General features: G+C 35.5%; 1 protein-coding gene across 1 annotated transcript in view; it reads left to right on the top strand.

Annotated features, from left to right (window-relative positions):
* The first annotated feature begins 517 nt into the window (after positions 1-517).
* Positions 518-22,336, top strand: part of LOC127877163 (non-lysosomal glucosylceramidase-like) — a 38,015-nt gene continuing 16,196 nt past the window's right edge. The window contains exons 1-11 of the mRNA XM_052422819.1: positions 518-815; positions 8,281-8,369; positions 8,742-8,857; positions 9,723-9,944; positions 10,598-10,687; positions 11,249-11,389; positions 11,538-11,640; positions 12,749-12,902; positions 13,941-14,066; positions 15,140-15,303; positions 15,655-15,759. Coding sequence (XP_052278779.1) covers positions 646-815; positions 8,281-8,369; positions 8,742-8,857; positions 9,723-9,944; positions 10,598-10,687; positions 11,249-11,389; positions 11,538-11,640; positions 12,749-12,902; positions 13,941-14,066; positions 15,140-15,303; positions 15,655-15,759 — 1,480 coding nt within the window. The 5' untranslated portion in view covers positions 518-645. The remainder of the gene's footprint in view (positions 816-8,280; positions 8,370-8,741; positions 8,858-9,722; positions 9,945-10,597; positions 10,688-11,248; positions 11,390-11,537; positions 11,641-12,748; positions 12,903-13,940; positions 14,067-15,139; positions 15,304-15,654; positions 15,760-22,336) is intronic.

Below are 22,336 nucleotides of genomic sequence, written 5' to 3' on the forward strand. Positions count from 1 at the left end.
TTACATACAAACTCGCGTTAGCACAATTATTTGTTAAAAAGTTTATCTACGATTAAAATAAGAAATTCGTAGTCTTTATTTTGCCCATCATTTAAATAAAACGCCTACATCATGAGGTCTACTTCAGTGAAGTGCTTGTCGGTGGGTGTTGTGCGAGTTAATCGTCTATGTCCATTTTCCTATAAGATACCAACCTTTGTGCAATATAACTGGTGTCTGGCATAGCTCTATCATACCTGTCCTTTTTTCCTTCTGGCTGTAAATTATTATCATTATAAAATGTTGAATAATGTAGCACATAACACGGATTTTTATAAAATAAGAAAAAAAATATTAGCAATCCTTCTAGATTTTGGAAGATTTGACCCGTGAAAGCCGTGTCTTCCATTTACCTAAAACAGGAGGTATCAATGTGGATTTATGTAAGTGTTAAGTACTATACACGGTAATGAGTTGCGCAGTATAAAAGTATAAATGCGTGTCATGTAACCGCGAATAGTCATGGTTGTGTGTAATCGCGTCTGCTGATACAGACCATCCCAAGCGACTGATGGACCATGACGACAAAATAACAAGGAACTAACAATAAACATTTTCTTATAAGTCTTTATTGAACTCCCTTACATCGGAACTTGCAAAAATAAAATGGCAAATCGTAATCCTGAACATAGTTTCTCGACACCTAAAGAAGTAATTTCAGGACTCCCAAACTTCGGATGGCGTGTTAAACTTGACTACGAGTGCAAAGAAAACTGCAAACCATTTCAGACCCCACGACTTAGTCAAATTCCGTCCCTGGTTGGACTTGGTTTAAGGTAACAGTTTAAAGGGATCTTTTCACAGTTTGTTAAATTGACAAAATTGAAAAAAGTTGTTTCAGATTCGCAAATTTTCGTTTTAGTTATGATATTTGTGAGGAAACAGTATTATACTCAAACCCGGTTAAGTCGCGTGTCGGGTTGAGTCGCGGTATTTCATAAGCGCCCTCTGGATTTTGTTTATTAACAATCCTGCATGACCTACTTGTCAAATCTGACAGAAAACATGTCTCCCTACAGATTGGAATCGATTTTTGGTAATTAAATGTCGTAAAACTCAGACTTTAACAATAATTGAATTTGTATAGTTGTATAATTGTCGTAACGAAAAAAATACAACATTGCCTAAACACATCTGTGCTATTTATTTTATTTGATGTCTTAAATTCCATATATTTAAATTGTTATATACTTTATTGATTGTTACTTTGAAGAGTATGTCAGAGCTTTGATAATTCATGTTTAATTTAAAATTGGTGCTGTTTAACGTATTTACCGCGAATCTAAAAAAATAAACAACAATGGCGGACAGTGGTGTTGGATTTGTTTCTACGGCAGTTAATTTTGAAGGATTTTCACCATAAAAAGGCCTTTGTCCAATAAAGTTAAGTTAAATATGATTGTTCTTTAAATCATTTATCTGATATATGAAGATCGTTTCTAGACGCAAGTGAATATTCCTCAAGTACCGCGAGTCAACTGTGTTGCAGTATACTGAACATTTACCATAGTCCAATATAGCCATTATATGTATCTTTTGACAATTTGAAAACCTAAAAATTATTAAGCGTTGCAACGCGAAACGATTAAATAATTTGGAGAGTTCTGTTATTGTCGTTTAAATTTACGAAACTACGAAGATTGCTTATATAAGGTATTAAATACAACGGTGTATACCCGGCGGAATAGCCAAGAGGGCTAATGCGTTTTTACTTCAAACTAACTCCAGGACTCTGGGGGTCACTGGTTCAAGCCCTGGTAACGGCTACTTTTTCTCCTTTTTTAAATTTTATTCTTGATTTTTTACTGGAGCTTTTAAGATCCAATGTTTACATTAACAATATAAAGCATTTAACTTCAAAATATGCCAAAATCTGTGAAAAGGCCCCTTTAAGCAATCTTTTTGTTATTTGCCTGAAATATTTATTCACTTTTTGGTATGTTTGACTGTCACAGCTGAAAAGATTTAAGTGGCATATCGACCTAGTTCTTCTTGAATGCTCAGAGCTTTAATGGGTACATACGTACAGCTCAGCGTTCATCCTAATTAAACCAAATTCAATGTAAAATTAATAAGTATCAAGTTTGTCTATGAAATCAAATTTAATCAACCTAAAACAGCGTAAAAACACAATACCTGTTACCATTGATATCAATTTGCATGTCGTTTGTGGATAAATGCTCAAAACAAAAAGTTGATTAAAAGACCGTTATCAAACCGATAGCCAAAGTTTTAAATTGACAATTGGATCTATCTAACGGAGGTTCCGTAGAAAGTCAGTGTGATTAGAAATCAGATCTATCTCATGAGGGAATCCGGTGATAATCAATTATCAATAAGGTATTTTCAAATTCAGAATATTCGGCTTTATCCATTGCAAAAACTTGCACATTTTTATGAACAGTTGATTTGTTTGAATTATTTTATTAATATCATTATCATTCGAGGACACCACATCACTTACATGTAAGTTGTTTTAATATGTGCATTAGTGATATATATATATATATATATATATGATTTGTTTGTGTTAATTTATGCCAGACAATAGTTTATGTTGCTAATATTACTAGGTGATTTAAGTACCGTCCAGATTCCGGGCAGAAGACGTGACATAAAATATGCTGTAACCAGTTGCAACTCCCAGCGACCCGGAGGGTATTGCAACAATATATCGACCGTATTAATTATTAATAACATACATGAATGTTTCCATTAGTCCTCTAAGTGCTTTGTTAGCATTTCTGATAGTCACTATCGCTTATGGCAATTGAATTTTGAGCTGGCGGTTACAGTTAAAAAAACAAGGCCTTCAGGAAAGAAAAAGGTTTCTCAACAAGTATAGTATATCATATGGTGCACTCGTACTATGTGTCATAGCAAGGGGATCCTTGTTTCGATCATCTTGTTAGAGTTAACAACAAGGCTCTCATGTTGACATCATATGCATGCGCTTCGAGTATTTTGTTTCACAAACTGTGGTACGCTTGAAAATAAAAACATACACAACCAAAATGAGGAAAAACATGTATTACTGCAAAATCTTCAACTAAAATTATTTAAATGTATCCTTTTTCCATACACTTTCTTGGTCCTCTTAATTTAATATCCACCATAATTGCAAAGTAAGGCAGGCAACTGCAATAATGTAAACACAGCACTTTCATTTATTTGATTAAAAATACAACTTTCACTTTCTCTTGGTTGCCAGAAAATGTTGCATGAAAAATTTTAGCGTAAGAACTGTGCGTGCACATAATAAATTTGTGTCAGGTGATATACCCATGTTCCTATGGGAATACACTTTCTGATTTTTTTTTTTTCAGGAAATCTTTTAATGGTAATATATATGCAGAAATTTCTTTGAATAAATGTCGAACATTTGTATTAATGAAATTCTGGAGCACTTTTATGTGCCCATTATGCTCAAAAGAAGAATGACCGATAGAACAGAAACTTGTTAATTTGTAAATAGAAGTTATACAAAAGAATAATTACCGGTACTGTTAAAATTTGAATAAAATATATGTTTTGTTGGCCTAATACCGTTTGCAATCAAGTACTCTCCCTTTTTAGCTCATCTATTTTTGAAAAAAAATTATGAGCTATTGTCATCACCTTGGCGTCGGCGTTGGCGTCCGGTTAAGTTTTGCGTTTAGGTCCACTTTTCTCAGAAAGTATCAATGCTATTGCATTCAAACTTGCTACACTTACTATCATGAGAGGACTGGGCAGGCAAAGTTAGATAACCCTGGCGTGCATTTTGACAGAATTATGTGCCCTTTTTATACTTAAAAAATTGAAAATTTTGGTTAAGTTTTGCGTTTAGGTCCACTTTTCTCAGAAAGTATCAATGCTATTGCATTCAAACTTGGTACACTTGCTTACTATCATGAGGGGACTGGGCAGGCAAAGTTAGATAACTCTGGCGTGCATTTTGATTGAATTATGTGCCCTTTTTATACTTAGCAAAATTTAAAATTTTGGTTAAGTTTTGTGTTTAGGTCCATTTTATTCCGTAAGTATCAAAGCTATTGCTTTCATACTTGCAACACTTACTAACTATCATAAGGGGACTGTGAAGGCAAAGTAATGTAACTCTGACTGGGATTTTGACAGAGTTATGTGCCCTTTTTATACTTACAAAATTGAAAATTTGGTTAAGTTTTGTGTTTAGGTCCACTTTATTCCTACAGTATCAAAGGTATTGCTTTCATACTTGCAACACTTATTTACTATCATAAGGGGACTGTGCAGTCAAAGTTATGTAACTCTGACTGGCATTTGGACGGAATTATGGGCCCTTTATACTTAGAAAATTGAAAATTTGGTTAAGTTTTGTGTTTTGGTCCACTTTACCCCTAAAGTATCATAGATATTGCTATCATACTTGGAACACTCGCAAACTATCATAAGGGTACAGTAAAAGGACAAGTTGCATAACTCTGGTTATCATTTTTACGGAATTATGGTCCTTTTTTGACTTAGTAACTTTGAATATATGGTTAAATTTTGTGTTTCGATCCACTTTACTTCTTAAGTATCAAGCTTATTGATTTCAAACTTCAAATACTTTCATGCTATCATGAGCTTACTGTACATGGGAAGTTGAATTTTACCTTGACCTTTGAATGACCTTGACTCTCAAGGTCAAATTATTAAATTTTGCTAAAATTGCCATAACTTCTTTATTTCTTTATTTATGATTAGATTTGATTGATACTTTGACAAAACTACTCTTACCTGACATACCACAATAGACTCCACCCAAACCATCCCCCGTGCCCTCCCCCCCCCCCCCCCCCCCCCCCCCCGAATCCCCCCCCCCATAATTTTTTTTTTTTTTTTAAGATCGTCTCACAACTGACCACCACACCCTCACACTATACCCCCGCCCCACCCCCCAATTTTTTTTGAAACGGTAAAAAAACACAAATATTTATTTTTATTATTTTATGATTGAAATACCAACCATCGCACCCAAGAATCCACCACCCTCCCCCGAACCCCCCCCATAATTTTTTTTTTTTTAAGATCATCTCACAAATGACCACCACACCCTCACACTATACCCCCCCCCCCCCCACCGCCACCCCACCCCCAAGTTTGTTTTTTTTGAAACGGTTAAAAATGTTATGTTTGAAATACTATCCAACCATCGCACCCAAGAATCCCCCCTCACCCCCCCCCCCACCGAGATTTTTTTTTATTTTTTTGTCCGCATTTTTGGAAGATAATGTAATAAATGTCCACACCCCCACACTATACACCCCTCTTCACTCCACCCCTCCCTCCTTTGTGATTGAAAATGAGAGTCCCTTCATCTTTAAAAAGAAAATAGATGAGCGGTCTAGATGATGCATCTTGTTAGTGTGATGTCTTGATATAAGGTCACTACGCAAGTAGTGAATGTTATTTTGGATGTATATGGAACTATCGGATTTGCTGGGTTAAACAAGCTGTTAATTAACCAATTTGACATGGATTTAATGGGAATTAAATCAATCTTTGAAGGTTAATCGTTTATTTTTGCATCATTTTCATAAATTCTGAAATTCTGTTACTTGTTTTCTTAAATTATCGACACGCAGTCAGCCGAGGATATCAATAATCCCTACTTTAAAAGAGCACTCAGTATTTTCTTCCACATTTGATCACCATTAACGCCACCTGAAGTAATAAATAATCTACTGATAAGAGATAGCATGACTGCATATAGAATATTCAAGCCACATTGCACATTTTTTATGCTGACACAGTAACTGTTGCATCTCGGTAAATTCCCAGGTAGTGAACCTGGGAATTCCCGGGGCGCCTTAAAAAATTCTGTGGAAAGCACTGATGTTTAATATTAAAATGTCCGTGGTAAGTAAGATTTTTATTTAGTTTTGGTTACTTCTGTACGCCCCTTTCTAGCTCGCCTGATTGCTCAGGTGAGCTTTTGTGACCGGTCTTTGTCCGTCGTATGTCCGTCCGTTAACATTTGCTCTTAAACACTCTAGAGGCCACATTTCTTTTCCCATTTTCATGAAACTTGGTCAGAAGCTTTGTCCCAATGAAATCTTGGCCGAGGTCGAAACTGGGTTGTGCCGGGTCAAAAACTAGGTCACTAGGTAAAAAAAAAAGAAAAACCTTGTAAACACTGTAAAAGTCACATTTCATGCCTAATCTTCATGTAACTTTGTCAAAATATTTGTCTTAATGATATCTTGGTTGAGTTCAAAAGTGGTTCCGATCCGTTGAAAAACATGGCCGCCAGTGGGCGGGGCAGTTTTCCTTTTTTGGCTATAGAGAAACCTTTAAAATCTCTAGAAGTCACAATTTTTGCCCAATCCTCATGAAAGTTGGTCAAAACATTGGTTCAATTAATGTTTTGGACGAGTTCAAAAATGGTCGAGATTGGTGAAAAAACATGGCCGCCAGTGGTCAGAGCATTTTTCTCTATATGTACATGTAAAGAGAAAAATGCCCCGCCCACTGGCGGCTATGTTTTTTCACAGATCCCGACCATTTTCGAACTCGTCCGAGTTTTTCCCTATTTGGCTATAGAGAAACCTTGTAAACACTCTAGAAGTTACAATTTTTGCCCAATCATCATGAAAATTGGTCAAAACATTGGTTTTATTGATATCTCGGACGAGTTCGAAAATGCTCGGATCGGTGAAAAAACATGGCCGCCAGTGGGCGGGTTATTTTTCTCTATACATGTTTGTATAAAGTGAAAACATGTGAACACATTAGAAGTCACATTTTTGGTCCAATTTTCATGAAATTTTTTCAGAACATTTGTTTCCTTGATATGAGAGTTGAGTTAAAAAATGGTTCCGGTCAGTTGAATAACATGGCTGCTGGGATGAGGGCAGTTTTCTCATTATGCCCCCCCCCCCCCCCCCTTCCGAAGAAGAGGGGGTATATTGTTTTGCTCATGTTGGTCTGTTTGTCCACCAGATGGATTCCGGATGATAACTCAAGAGCGCTTATGCCAAGGATCATAAAACTTCATAGGTACATTGATCATGACTCGCAGATGACTCCTATCGATTTTCAGGTTTCTAGGTCAAAGGTCAAGGTCACAATGACCCGAAATAGTAAATTTTACCATTTAAAAAATGATTTCCTGATGATTATTCAAGAACACTTATGCCTAGGATCATGAAACTTCATAGATACATTGATCATGACTCGCAGATGACCCCTATTGATTTTCAGGTCACTAGGTCAAAGGTCAAGGTCATGTTGACCCAAAGCAGTAAAATGGTTTCCATATGATAACTTAAGAACACTTATGCCTAGGATCATGAAACTTCATTGATACATTGATCATGACTCGCAGATAACCACTTTTGATTTTTAGGTCACTAGGTCAAAGGTCAAGGTCACGATGCTCGAAATTATAAAATGGTTTCCAGATGATAACTCAAGAACACTTATGCCTAGGATCATGAAATTTCATAGGTACATTGATCATAACTAGTAGATGACCCCTATTGATTTTCAGGTCACTAGGTCAAAGGTCAAGGTCACAGTGACCTGAAATAGTAAAATGATTTTCAGATGATAACTCAAAAACACTTATGCCTAGGATCATGAAACTTCATAGGTACATTGATCATGACTGGAAGATGGCCCCTATTGATTTTCAGGTCACTTGGTCAAAGGTCAAGGTTACCTGAAATAGTAAAATGGTAACTGGATGATAACTCAAGAATTCTTATGCCTAGGATCATGAAACTTCATATGTACAATGATCATGACTCGCAGATGGCCCCTATTGATTTTCAGGTCACTAGGTCAAAGGTCAAGGTCACGATGACCTGAAATAGTTAAATGGTTTCTGGATGATGACTCAAGAACGCTTATGTCTAGGTTCATGAAACTTCATAGGTATATTGATCATGACTCGCAGATGACCCCTAGCGATTATCAGGTCACTAGGTCAACGGTCAAGGTCACAGTGCCAAAAAAACGTTTTCACACAATGGCTGTCAAGGTCACGGTGACTCAGCTTAGAAAAATGGTTTCCGAATGATAACTCAAGAATGCTTACGCCTAGGATCATGAAACTTTATAGGTACATTGATCATGACTCGCAGATGAAATAATGATGAAACTTGACCAGGATGTTTGTCTGGACAATATCTATGTCAAGTTTGACATTTGGTAAAGATTGAATGAACCAACTCCTCTCAGGTGAGCGAACAAGGGCCATCTTGGCCCTCTTGTAATTGATATTAATTTCAGGTACACTGTCCATACACTGAAATGCTATAAGAATGGAAGACGACCCCATATGGACTTTACTAATCCTGTACCTCACAAACCAATGTATGGTAAGTAACTTGGTTCAGTTTTCCTAACACTGCCTCTTCTCAAACACAGTCATATACATTAACACAACTACATGTACACGTATACTAATAAATGATTTTATTATAAGAAAAAAATATGTCTCTGTTTTTGACACATTAACCACTGTCAATGTTGCACACTCAATCATCCAAATTGTGTAGATCATGTAAAATGCTCATTGCCAATATGCCAATAAGATTAAATGAGTCTCTTTGTTACTTCCCAAACTATAAACATTTTAGAAATTGTTCACCATTCCTTTATGATTGTTTTAGTTTCATTGAATAACTGATGCCATGTTATATACACACACAACTAACCTGATGTTAATGTTTGTATTCACTCTGCTTCAGGTTGTCCTATAGGGGGTATCGGGTCAGGTTCTATTGGTCGTGGTTACCGCGGGGAGTTCTGCAGATTTCAGATGGTTCCTGGAATGTATGAGTATCACACGGTGCAGGCTGATGCTGTAAGTATATGCATGGAGTAGAAGCAATACAAATTATTTGTGCATGTTGATAATAATAATTTTGTGTTTGCTAGCTACAAAGTAATGGTGAGTGCTGAAATTGCCAGGGATTGTCTGTCTGTCCAATCCACCTAGCTTTGGACTGTCTGTCTGTCCAATCCACCTAGCTATGGACTGTCTGTCTGTCCAATCCACCTAGCCTGCCTGTCCTTAGGCATTCACCTACACTTTTCATCATTCAAACTTGCAGACATTGTTACATACGATATAAGTTGAGTATGTTCCATATTAATCAGTGTACAAAAAAAGGTAGAGTTATGAAAACTTTTTAACGAAGAATTTCTGTAACATTTTAGTTTAATATTTGGTATGTAGCATGACATATTTGCAATCAACTAAGTTTCATTAAACTGGGGTCATTACTGTCTACAACATAAGGGTCAAATTATTTATAAACACTTCTATAGCAAAATAACTTACAGTATTTTCCTCTGAAACCACAAGGCGAAGTTTAACATTTGGTGTGTAACATGGTATTCTGATTTTCTAAAAGTTATAAAATACCCCTGAGGTAAAAAAAACTGTGCACACCCCAGGGTCAGCTTTTAATAGTTGCTACATGCTGTGGTGGGGGGTATTCGTGACCACTACTGTGACAAGTTCTAGTTGTGTGCAGTTGCTAAAAGTCAAGACATTGTTGCGCTATCATTCTGTTAGTTCTAACTTTTATTTAAATGAATTATGATATGTAGGTGCTTGTTTATTTATTTTTATAAATTATTGTAACTTATTAAGAAATATGTTAAATTACAAATACAACTTTGTTTATGTTGAACACATTTTTATTTCCCATAACCAATTGCAGTTTTTAGTAACCATCATCAAGGAAGGCAAGACTGTCTACCAGAAGGTGCTTACCGGTCGTCGGGTTCACAAGAACCTGAAGTTGTGGGAGTGGGGCTTTCCCCTGGGTCAGGCAACCTACCAGGCCCTCTACCCACGGGCCTGGACAGTGTACACAATACCTGAGTTCAACCTGAGGCTCACCTGCAGACAGGTGTCCCCTATCATTGCCCAGGATTACAAGGTGAGCTATTTCTGAATTGTTCAATTATTCTCCGGACACCTTCTCTGGACATTATTCTTTAGTGCACCTTGGCGCAATTGATAAGGTGTCCGCCTAGTGATTGGGAGGTCACGGGTTCGATCACTACTCGGGGAGCATTCTCTTGATCTGCCCCAAAGTAACCAAGCACTGGTTATAGGCCCAAGAAACAGACTAGAGAGTTTCTATAAGCCTGTGGCTCGCGATGCAATTGAGCTAAAATAAATAGGTTTAAACCAAACTAATTATTTTCTGCCAAAATCCTACAGTGACCACAAGGTCGGTTAAAGTCATAACTATTACTGACTCTATGTCCCAAATTCTGGCCAATCAACTGCAAATTAATTTTATACCTGAATATTGCTTTGGCTGAAAGTGCCTGTATTGTAGAAATTATGTGTGCATCTTGTACAGTTTTACTTGCTTTGTTTGAAGGCTGATTGACTATTGGGGAGACTGGTTTAATTGATAGTTGTACACATATAATACAAATTAAACTGAAATATTTCATCATTAAACAGTCCATCTATATTTGCACACTTATAAAATAAAATATGCATCAACAATAAAAATAAGAAAATATATTGTATAAGATGTAATGATGAATTTCATTGTCTTTTTTTCTAACCTTCCAGGACTCCAGTTTCCCAATGACAGCATTTGTGTGGGATGTTGAGAATGAGGGAAATGATGACCTGGAAGTTGCCATAACATTCTCTTTTAAGGTGAATAGCATTGTGTGCATTGGTACATTGAATCTTGAGAATAATTCAATCCCGTGGTGCAAAAAGGTACATTTGACATTTGAAATAGAAGGTACCTTTTTGCACTAATGGGGCGATATACAGCTTTACCTTACCATAACAAAAATAATCAACAAATTTAAACTTTTACTCAAATTAACTTTTTATTCTTGTACTTGGCAGTTATTAGTTATTGGTTGGTTGTTTTCTGTGTGTAACAGGCAATATTGATGGCATTTACAAACATAATGACATTTTTCAATTAAAAGACAATATATTTGAGAAGCGCTTAGGCAAAATTGGGCTTAATGCATGTCCACACAGTCTCATAAGGGATAACACTTTCTGCCTTGACTGGGTTTTCATATAGATATAGACTTCCTAAAAATACAAAATTTGGAAAGTGTTGGACTGCAGGGGCTAATGTGTAAAGATATTTTGTGAGCATGCATTAAGCCCAGTTTTCATGGAGGGCATCAAAATAATAGACTGACAAGGTCTAATGAAATACAAACCCACTTGACCATTCCTGCCTGTTTGCAGAATGGAGTAGGCTCCAAGAAGGACTACCAGGGTGGCTGTTACACAGAGAGTTTCAAGGGAGATGGCAGCGTGTCTGGGGTGATGATTCACCAGAAGTTCCATGACATGACTTGTACCTATGCTGTGTCAGCTGCAGAAAAGGTAACCGCCATCAGTAATAAGTACATTTCCAAACGCTGAACGATTTTCCATGAGTTTTTGTCTATTTGTTCATCCAATCTCGACAGATAGTTAAATGTTTCTCCTTTTTGTGCCTCTCTGCATACAGCTCACTATTATATATTTTCAGGAGGGGGTGACAGCTAGCCACTGTTTGAACTTTGACCCTCAGGGCACTGGAGCAGAGGTCTGGTCTGAACTGCAAAGTCACGGGAAACTGTCCTCAAAACACGGTTAGTGGCAACATAAAGTTTAGCAATATTTACTTCACAACGGAGGGGCTTTTCTCCCTATGATTTTGTGGGACCATAAGCAAGTGGCTGAAGCAAATAATTGATTTTGTATCATAGATTATTCTTAAAAATGTTGAATTAAGCTCACGTGTTTGTTTGGTTCTCTTCAATATTTTCTGCATGGCCTATACTAATGTCTCCAAACTGTTTCAGTGGAAGGATATTTCAGTCATGAAATTGGGAATTGCTTAGAATATTAAGTTCTATGACTTTCAAAAGGATTTTATGTCATCCTAGAAGCTATAGTAACAGGTCATATTTACTAAAAACTCTATAATTTGTTTTATAGTTACACATTATGATCTTATTTTTTAAACAACTTCTATTAAGCTTTTTTTTATTTTGATGCCATCACATTTTACTTAAACGCATGTGTATTTCAGCTCCCCATTTTTGTCCCCTACCGGTTTCACCGGAGGGGACTTATGGTTTTCGATCTGTGTCTGTCTGTCTGTGAGTCTGTCACACTTTTCTGGATCCTGCGATAACTTTAAAAGTTTTAAATATTTTTTCATGAAACTTGAAACATGGATAGATTGCAATATGGACATTATGCAGGTCATTTCATTTTGTTCCTATGTTAAAAATTATGGTTGCTATGGCAACAAATAGACTAGAAATACTGCTGAAAATGGTGGTTTTCTGGATCCTGCGATAACTTTAAAAGTTCTTAATAATTTTTCATGAAACTTGAAACATGGATAGGTGGCAATATGGACATTATGCACGTCATTTCATTTTGTTCCTATGTCAAAAATTCTGGTTGCTATGGCAACAAATATTTAAAAAAAAATCAAAAAAAATCGGACAGTTGTGGAGCCGGTAGGGGACATATATTGCTTGGCAATATTCTTGTTAATCTTGTCTGCCTACAAGTATATTTCATTCATGTTTAGCCAGTGAATTTTTTGCTTAGGCTAATCTTATCCTCCTGCAATTTAAATTTTATTTATTCTTAGCCATTGAAGTAGTGTGTGAGGCAATCATTGACACATAACACTTAATAAAATAATGCTTTTATAGCATGATATTCTTTTCCTCATTCCAGGCAAGAGTGATCCAACTGCTAGAGGCAAGGATATTGGTGCAGCTGTGTCACTGAGAGCTGTATGCAAGGCCGGGGCCTCACAGCTGCTAGAGTTCAGTCTGACTTGGGACATGCCTCTTATACACTTCAGGTCCAAGGAAGTGCAATACACTCGGTGAGGAAACTTGGGTCTTCATTCGATTTTTTAAGATTTGCTTAATAAAGCAAGGTATATTTTACTATTTACCCAATAAATACAAAAAGCTTGTTCTGTAATTATAGGTTATTAGACGTTTCAATGTATAATACGGAGATACATTTGGACAAGCACACAGTTTGAAGTCATATTGGACAAGCCGTTAGGCGAGTCCAATATGACTTCAAACTGAGTGTGAGTCCTTATATATCAGATCTTGTACAGTTTAAACGTCTTATAAGCTTTTTATTCGATATCCCTTTCTAAAGCTCTTTGTTTGATTTTGATGCTGCAATAGGCATGTATTATCATTATTTGCAGCACGATAACCTGTGAAACTTATTGAATATATTCAAGAGAAATGTGTCAATAAGCAATTGCATTTTACTAAGAATCAATTATTGTATATTCGGATACTTTTTCTCAGTAAGGGCTTTTATCCTTATAAAACAATTGCTTTGTGCACTTTACTAGTCTTTCCAATATGGAAAAAATACAGATTTTTTGGATCCAATACTGGAATATATTGGAAGATCACGTGGTACATATGAAGAATGCCCAATGGATGAATTCATGGCATATAGAATAATGCTTATTATTCTACATCACTTGAATTTCATATTGTTAAATTGCTTACAACAATACTGAATTTTAATATGACATAATGTTGGAATGTAATATATCTCAATTGGTGCTATACTTTTGAATATTCTCTGCACATATGTATAAATTTGTTGCACAGGTTTTGTAAAAGTCTGCAAACAGTAATAATCCCTGTGCACTTATTTAAGGATAGACAAAATCGACAAAAAGAAGCACTTGATTTTCCAAAAATAGCTGCATGGTTAACTGGTTTGTTGCTGACATTATAGTTTTTAAAGATATATTTCAGGTTATGGTAAATACTGCTTCTATGGAAGACCATTGTCAAGGCCCACTGTCCTCAGAGTGCGACACTCGCTATACCCCTCTAAAATTAAAAAAAATATTTCACTTACATGTCTTATTCATTTCCAGGCGCTACACACGCTGGTTTGGTCATCAAGGTAACGCCTCCCCCAAGTTGGCCACCTACTGCCTACTGAACTACACCGTGTGGGAGGATAGCATTGAGAGGTGGCAGGCACCTACACTCAACTGCAGGTGGGACTTGTGGTGACTTATGGCATGAATTACTTGAGCCTTGTTTTGCGAAAACAGGACGTGATGCATGTGTGTAAAGCGTCCTGCCAGACTAGTCTGTAATCTGCACAGGCTAATTAGATACAACTTTTTCCTCCTTGAGTGGATATTCCCTTAGAAGAGACATCCCTTTAACAAAACATTCTATAAAAGTGGAAAGTGCAGTCTGCACAAGCTCATCAGGGACCAAACTTTATGCACATGCTTTAAGCCCTGTTTTTCCAGCCTCATGTAAACTTGTGCAAAATAATGTGTTTCTTTACAAGCTGGAACAAGCATTTTAAATATGTTCCAGAGCTCCAGATAATGGTTGTATTTTCGTATTTAAGAATTATTTTCAAGTCCGTTACGTTTTTATTTTAAAATCTGGTAGTACCATTAAGAATTACAAAATCAAGTTACGAGTATTATTATTACATCGGTTCGTATCGATTTTTATTGAGTTCTTTTAGCGTATTAAAGATCTTTTCGGTACTTATATAGAATGGTTATCGGGTTTGTTTAACAAAGCGTATTCTTTTTCCAATACAAGCGGCATGTACAGTCTATCTGTCAAAAAAATGGCTATTCCCGAAAGACATCCTAAAAAACTGCAAAGCGTGCAAAACAACACGCTTTTAACATATTGTACACAAAGTGAGCCGAAGTTGAATGTTAAGAAAGACATTATAGAAAAGATCTTATACGATGACACCCATAATTATTTATTTTTAGGTCATTTAGAAAAGTTAAGAATTATTTTCTACAACTTAGTAGTAACGTTAAGAATCAAATTCCAGAGTTAAGAATTCTTTTTGAAAATCTGGTAGTATTGTTAAGAATTTCACAAAACCTTATCTGGAGCTCTGTGTTCTTTACTGCAGGTTTGAATGCAACAATAATAAAGCGGAATTTTGATAAAAAATAACAGTTCATTAATGTTGAAATCCTGATAAAATTTATTTCAGTTTTCTGTACTATCACCAATGTCTCAACATTGTGTCACATGAAGCCTGAATTTTAATTGTAAAACAACAACATTTTGCTAATTATAGTGAGATCCCAGACTGGTACAAGTCCTTGCTGTTCAACGAGCTCTACTACGTGAGTGATGGTGGAACAGTCTGGCTGGACCCTGTGGAGCCTGCAGACGAGGGGTCGGGGGATACTGCCATGGACGCACTAATAAAGGAGTACGGAAAGTTTGCCTATCTTGAAGGTATATAGCATAGCATGATAACCTATTATGCTGAAATATTCAATTTGAAATCAAACTATATATATATGTTTTGTTTGAATATGAATTTTAAACAAGTATCTTGATACTGGGTTAAGAAGATGTATTTTAAATACATAATCTAGCATTTGCTGGTGTGTTTTTTCATGATGCAGTGTAAGTAAGAAGTAATCCATTTTGTTTTCTTATATTTTTGTACTATGACCATTTTTCTTATTTTAGAGATTATACATTCAGACACTTCCTTGAATGTCAATGACTCTTATTTAATTTCAGAGAAGGGAAATTGCCTAATTTTTCATATTTTCTGAATTGAACACCTTTTGTTTTCAGGCCATGAGTACAGAATGTACAACACATATGACGTACATTTCTATGCGTCCTTTGCCTTGATAATGCTGTGGCCAAAACTGCAACTTTCCCTACAGTATGATCTAAGTAAGTGATGCATTTTATCTTGCAGATTTTTATGTCCCCCACTATAGAAGTGGGGGACATATTGTTTTTGCCCTGTCTGTTGGTTGGTTGGTCTGTCTGTCTGTCTGTTTGCGCCAACTTTAACATTTGCAATAACTTTTGCAATATTGAAGATAGCAACTTGGTATTTGGCATGCATATGTATCTCATGGAGCTGCACATTTTGAGTGGTGAAAGCTCAAGGTCAAGGTCATCCTTCTTGGTCAAAGGTCAAATATATCGGTCACAATCGCTAATTTTTATGTACACTTTTGCAGTATTTCAATATTCAAGATAGCAACTTGATATTTGGCATGCATGTGTATCTCATGGAGCTGCACATTTTGAGTGGTGAAAGGTCAAGGTCAGAGGTCAAATATATGTGGCCAAAATCGCTCATTTTATGAGTACTTTTGCAATATTGAAGATAGCAATTTGATATTTGCATGCATGTGTATCTCATGGAGCTGCACATTTTGAGTGGTGAAAGGTCAAGGTCATTCTTCAAGGTCAGAGGTCAAATATATGTGGCCCAAATCGCTTATTTTATGAATACTTTTGCAATATTGAAGATAGCAACTTGATATTTGGCATGCATGTGTATCTCATGGAGCTGCACATTTTGAGTGGTGAAAGGTCAAGGTCATCCTTCAAGGTCAAATATATGGGTCAAAATTGCTCATGTAATGTCACTTCTGCAATATTGAAGCTAGCAATTTTATATTTGAAATGCATGTGTATCTCATGGAGCTGCACATTTTGAGTGGTGAAGGGTCAAGGTCAAGGTCATCCTACAAGGTCAAACGTCATATAAGGGGACATTGTGTTTCACAAACGCATCTTGTTAATGCACATTATTGTTGTATTATAATAAACAGATGTCATGGCTGAATCTTTGCATATGTGAGGATATTTTTGTCCCCTACTGGTTTCACCGGAGGGGACTTATGGTTTGTGCTCTGTCTGTCTGTCAGTCAGTCAAACTTTTCTGGATCCTGCGATAACTTTAAAAGTTCTTAATATTTTTTCATGAAACTTGAAACATAGATAGATGGCAATATGGACATTATGCACGTCATTTCATTTTGTTCCTACATCAAAAATTCTGGTTGCTATGGCAACAAATAGACTAGAAATACTGCTGAAAATGGTGGTTTTCTGGATCCTGCGATAACTTTAAAAGTTCTTAATATTTTTTCATGAAACTTGAAACATGGATAGATGGCAATATGGACATTATTTATGTCATTTCATTTTGTTCCTACGTCAAAAATTCTGGTTGCTATGGCAACAAATAAAAAAATCTGACAATGGTGGAATTTCTGACAATGATGGAGCCTGTAGGTGACTATATTGCTTGGCAATAGTCTTGTTGAAATGTAATATGCTGATATGCTTTCAGATAACCAGACTTAATCATATCCTTTTGAGTTCTTATACTATTAGCATTCTTAATTCTTTCTCAGTTAATGTGGTTTAAAGCAGGTGTCAGGTGTGAAGATGAAATAATCACAATGGATATGTTTTTGATGCCCCTGTGTGTCTAGCTGCATAGACCATTGATAGGTAATAATTTCTTTGAGTTGCACCTGAAAATGTAATCTTTGGGTGTTTCTGATGATCACAATTAAATTTAATACATTAAAAATATAACTTTTAATATAGAAATGTTTGAAATGAAAAATAAATTAACACACAAATTATTATAATTCAATTTTATGATTTATGTGCATTTGAAAGTTATTGTGTTACGTTGAATTTAAGATAAGAAAAACTTTTTTCTAAGTTAATTCAATAATTGTAAATAATAAATTGTTTTTAAGAGGAAAAAAATGCAGTGTACGTGTATAGCATACAATTTTCATAATTAGTCTAATGTTTAAGAAAGCATATTGGTTCACTAAACACATGAGCCGCGTTCTGAGAAAACTGGGCATAAGGCATGTGCGTAAAGTGTCGTCCCAGATTAGCCTGTGCAGTCCGCATAGTCTAACCAGGGAGGACACTTTACTCTTTTATGGTATTTTTAGTTTCAAGAAAGTCCCTCCTTACTGAAAATCAAGTTTCATATTGTAACAAGGCTCCTATCATCATTGAGCAATTTTACCCAGGCATAATTAAGTTAGAATGTTGTGATAGTTCTCTCGGTTCTTGAAACCAGAACAGCTTTTTAATCATAATGTTCTGTCTAGCATCAAATCATTTAGTACAAAACTAGCATACTTAAAATGTTTTGTTAACATTAATGTCTTTTGTTCTAGTATCGTGACAAATTACTAACAGCAGAAATTATGATTGATATGGTTTTCCAGACTTCTACTGTCGCTTCCAAGGTTTTTGAGAAAGTATTATATTTTAAGTGGTTAAGTGCTTGTCCTTTTCATCTTTGTGAGAGTTTGCTGTAATGGATACCACATTGTTTCCTTCTTATCACTAAAGCCTTGTCCATATTATTATTTTCTTAGAAACCATTCTTGTGCTATTCTTGGTGGTTAATTTTTGTGAAAGTCATTATGATCCCAGACAATAATCATATTGTAATTGTTTGTAATCACAATCCTACATTCCCTTTAAAATGACAACATAAACTGATTTTTTCACCCATTTGCTATGGTTTCATGTTGTTTCAACCGAAGTACAATCAATTTTGTTATCAGTAGAACTTAAAGTACAGAAAATCTAAAATCTTAGCAAGTTACATGTATTTGATGTTCTGTAGACTACTTAGATTTAAGAATACAGAAATGTCTGTTTGCATATTCTTTAAAGAAAAATATGTTTATGGCGGCGATTCTATTTATTGTCTGCGACTGAATTAACAGACAATCGAAACCACACTGGATTTTATTATATTTCTTATTCGAGAGTCCGTAACAAAAAACATATTTCTAATGTTACACAATTTCACTTAAAACAAATAAAGCTTTATTTTAAGAAATTAAAATATTGAACACAAATTGTTGCCGAAATAGTTCATCAAACTTTATTATAATCCAATCTTTAAATTAATCCAACGTTTTTAACTTAGGTTGAAAAATATGAACTCTGACTGTGATTGCAAGCGTACATGAGTATAAATACTATTATTACTCCGCCTACTAAAATATACACGAAAACAGCAAGAAAAACGGAAAACATAAAATACATGAAGATATAAATGCTACCTCATGTTTGACCTAATTAAAGACAAACAACCGGAGCTACAATGCAGAGGCTCCGCTAAACACCGCCAAAATGTTCCAAAACACGTGGAAACTCCGCCATATAAAATTAGATGTATATCTGTATTAACAAAGTTCAAATATTTCGCGTATTTCGCGACAATGTTAAAGATGATTGCATTGAACGCCTATTGCTAGACCCTTTCCCACTCAGAAGCCAAGTGAAAATGTCAATGTGCGAAAAGCAAACAATTAGAACATCCTGCAATACACTTGCAGTCTGTTCAGGTTTTATGCTGTTTGCTGATAATCATTATCAAAGGGTTGGAAATGACGCCTTTAAAATTTGAAGCTAGTAGGAAAAGTCTTTAATAAAATGTAACTTTTTGAGGGACAACAAATGTGTCAAAATATGTATCTAAGTGGTAAAGGGTTAAGAGACATTTAATTTATCCCATTTTCAACGTGACATTGACGGTATAACACCTAATGGAATATACTAGCCTGTATTCAACACTGTGGTATATACCTGTCACGTGCCCTGTCACGTGCATGGACTACTTTTTACTTTACCGCATAATGATTTTTCATAATTAATAAAGTCGAGAAAACTTTAGCTTCAAAATTATACGACCTTCAACCTTTAAATCTAGTCATATGACATAATTTTTGCCATCCGTATAATGAATCAGCTGATTGATGGCGTCATAAAATGACACTTATTGCGTCATTTTCCCCGAAAAATTGACGATTTATTATAAACGCGATTTATTTCACATGTGCATGTACTGTATATCGACATACGGTATTTGAATTGTCAATAAATCACAATTTCCTTATTTCGTGTAATGTGCATTGTTTATTATCCATGCATATACTTTTGACATTTAAGAATGTACAACAAGCCATACAAATATCGCACAATTCATAAATAATCTGCAATATTTGCTATCCGAATTAATTCATGTTAAGCATAGAGCTGTGTAAAGTATAAGATGGTAAAAATAGCACCACACTGGAATTCGGAACGTCCCATTTTGTACACGGGAATTATCTACTGATTTATCTGTTGTGTAATGGAATGTTTTCCATTCCCTGTGTATTTATATATTAAATTATTTTCTTGTACACAATAAGGGCATTTATTACAAATAACATTGTGCAAGTTTAAGCATAATTATGTTTGTATGCAGAAATCTGCAAATGCATCCGAGTTTACCAACGGCTATTATTTGATAAACTGCTCTGGTTCATTTTAACAGCAGTAATGTTCAGTACATGACGTAGCGTGTGACGAATAAGAAAGTTTAACGAGTTCATAAATTCATTTGAAAATAGTGATAGGATGGCATAAGGGTCTTTATTTAACTATGCTAAAATAATAATTAAAGACCCTAGATGCAAAATCGCCAATTATTGAGGTAAATGGATTATTAGATAATTATATAAAAATAAAGGATAATAAAAGGTAAGATACTAGTTCGAACGTTTTGGTTTTTGTTTGTACTTTTGTCGTTCCCTGTTCTCGGGGAAATGATTGTGACATGGGGGCCATCGACGCATTGGATCACACACGGCATACCCATAACATTATATAAAAAAACACGTTCTGCGCGTCCTTAAATTCGTCGTCCGAAGTCGGAAAAAGTTTTGCCTGCATATTAAGTCAAATTAAGTGTCAGTCGGTGCAATTGTCTGTTTACTCGTCAATAGTGTACATGTAGAATCTATGTTGACACCGACATCATTTTGTCAGGAGCAATCGCCGCCATATTGGATTTTGATCATTTTCTTTCGAAAATAAAATGAATTATAGTAAAGAAAAATCTTCTTTTAGCGGTCGTAATGTGTTACAATTCGCATGCTGCGCAAAATTGAATCGAGGCATATGGTGATATTTTTACTAGTTTTACAGTTTGTTTGTGAATTTTTTAAAGACTATTTTGCGTACCAGAACAAATACATTTATATCACTACGCATGGTTACATTCGTTAGATTTTAAGCGATTTTTAAGAATGAATTATACTAATTGTTAGGCTAAGGTTTAGTTAAATGTCACGTTGAAAAAAAATCAAATGGGATAAATAGAATACTAGGATTAGCGTTGAATACAGAGAAGTTTATGTTGCTCGGCTCGAACACCGAAAGCGCTCGCCAAGGCTCGCACTCCCGGCGTTCTAAGCCTCTCAACATAAACTTCTCTGTATTCAATGCTAACCTAGTATTCTCTATATCCTTTGGTGGGGAAGAAGCAGCTTTGGTATCCTATATTTAAGATTTTAAAAGAACTTGCCATGTGGAGGGTGAGCCTGCCAATCACGGTTTGCTAAGTGGCAGTCTTTCCACTAAACCTTTGCAACCCACAGTATAAAGCCATTATTGTTCTTGAATTGTAACATATAAAAGAAAATAAGATTATTAAACATATAAAAGAAAACAAGATTATTTGCCTGAGATCTCAGAGAGAAATCTGAATATGTTGGAATGTTATAATTTACATGTACATGTATATGAAGTACTCTTTTAGGGTGTAAATGTGAAGAATTTTATCAGATTGTTCATCAGATTGAATTTTCAAATAGTTATTGCTCTTTTATTTCAAAAAGGACATTTTAAGTATTATGAGAGATCTCTAGATCTTTTTGTTATTCATCATTGTCAGTAAGAGTTCCTTATTTTCTTGTTCACATTCTTTCAATAAACCAATACATGGGCAAAGCATCATTCTGAAGATTTTTATGCCCCCCTTCAAAGATGATTGGGTATATTGTCACAGTAACTCGAAACATTAAAATGGTCTCCGGATAAAAACTCAAGAATGCTTTGGCCTAGGATAATGAACCTTTATAGGTACATTGATCATGACTGGCAGATGACCCCTATTGATTTTCAGTTCACTAGGTTAAAAGTCAAGGTCACAGTGACTTCAAACAGTAAAATGGTTTCCGCATGATGACTCAAGAATGCTTAGGCCTAGGATCATGAAACTTCATAGGTACATTGATCATGACTGGCAGATGACCACTATTGATTTTCAGGTCACTAGTTCAAAGGTCAAGGTCACAGTTACTCAAAACAGTAAAATGGTTTCCGGATGATAACTCATGAATGTTTAGGGTAAGGATCATGAAAGTTCATGGGGACAATGGTCATGACCGACAGATGACCCCTATTGATTTTCAGGACTCTTGGTCAAAGTTCAAGGTCACAGTGACCTGAAGCCACTACAACTGAAAGCCCATTAGGGGGGCATGCGTGTTTTACAAACAGCCCTTGTCTTATATGTATTGTCACTTTTTTTTCAACGTTTTAATACAAAAGAACTTTTATTCGCGGAACAGTTAAATAGTTATGTAAAAACATAAATTTTGGTTGTTTCCAACAAAAGGTCATTTGA

This window comes from Dreissena polymorpha, chromosome 4 (genome assembly GCF_020536995.1).
Source record: "Dreissena polymorpha isolate Duluth1 chromosome 4, UMN_Dpol_1.0, whole genome shotgun sequence".
Classification (NCBI taxonomy): Eukaryota; Metazoa; Mollusca; class Bivalvia; order Myida; family Dreissenidae; genus Dreissena; species Dreissena polymorpha.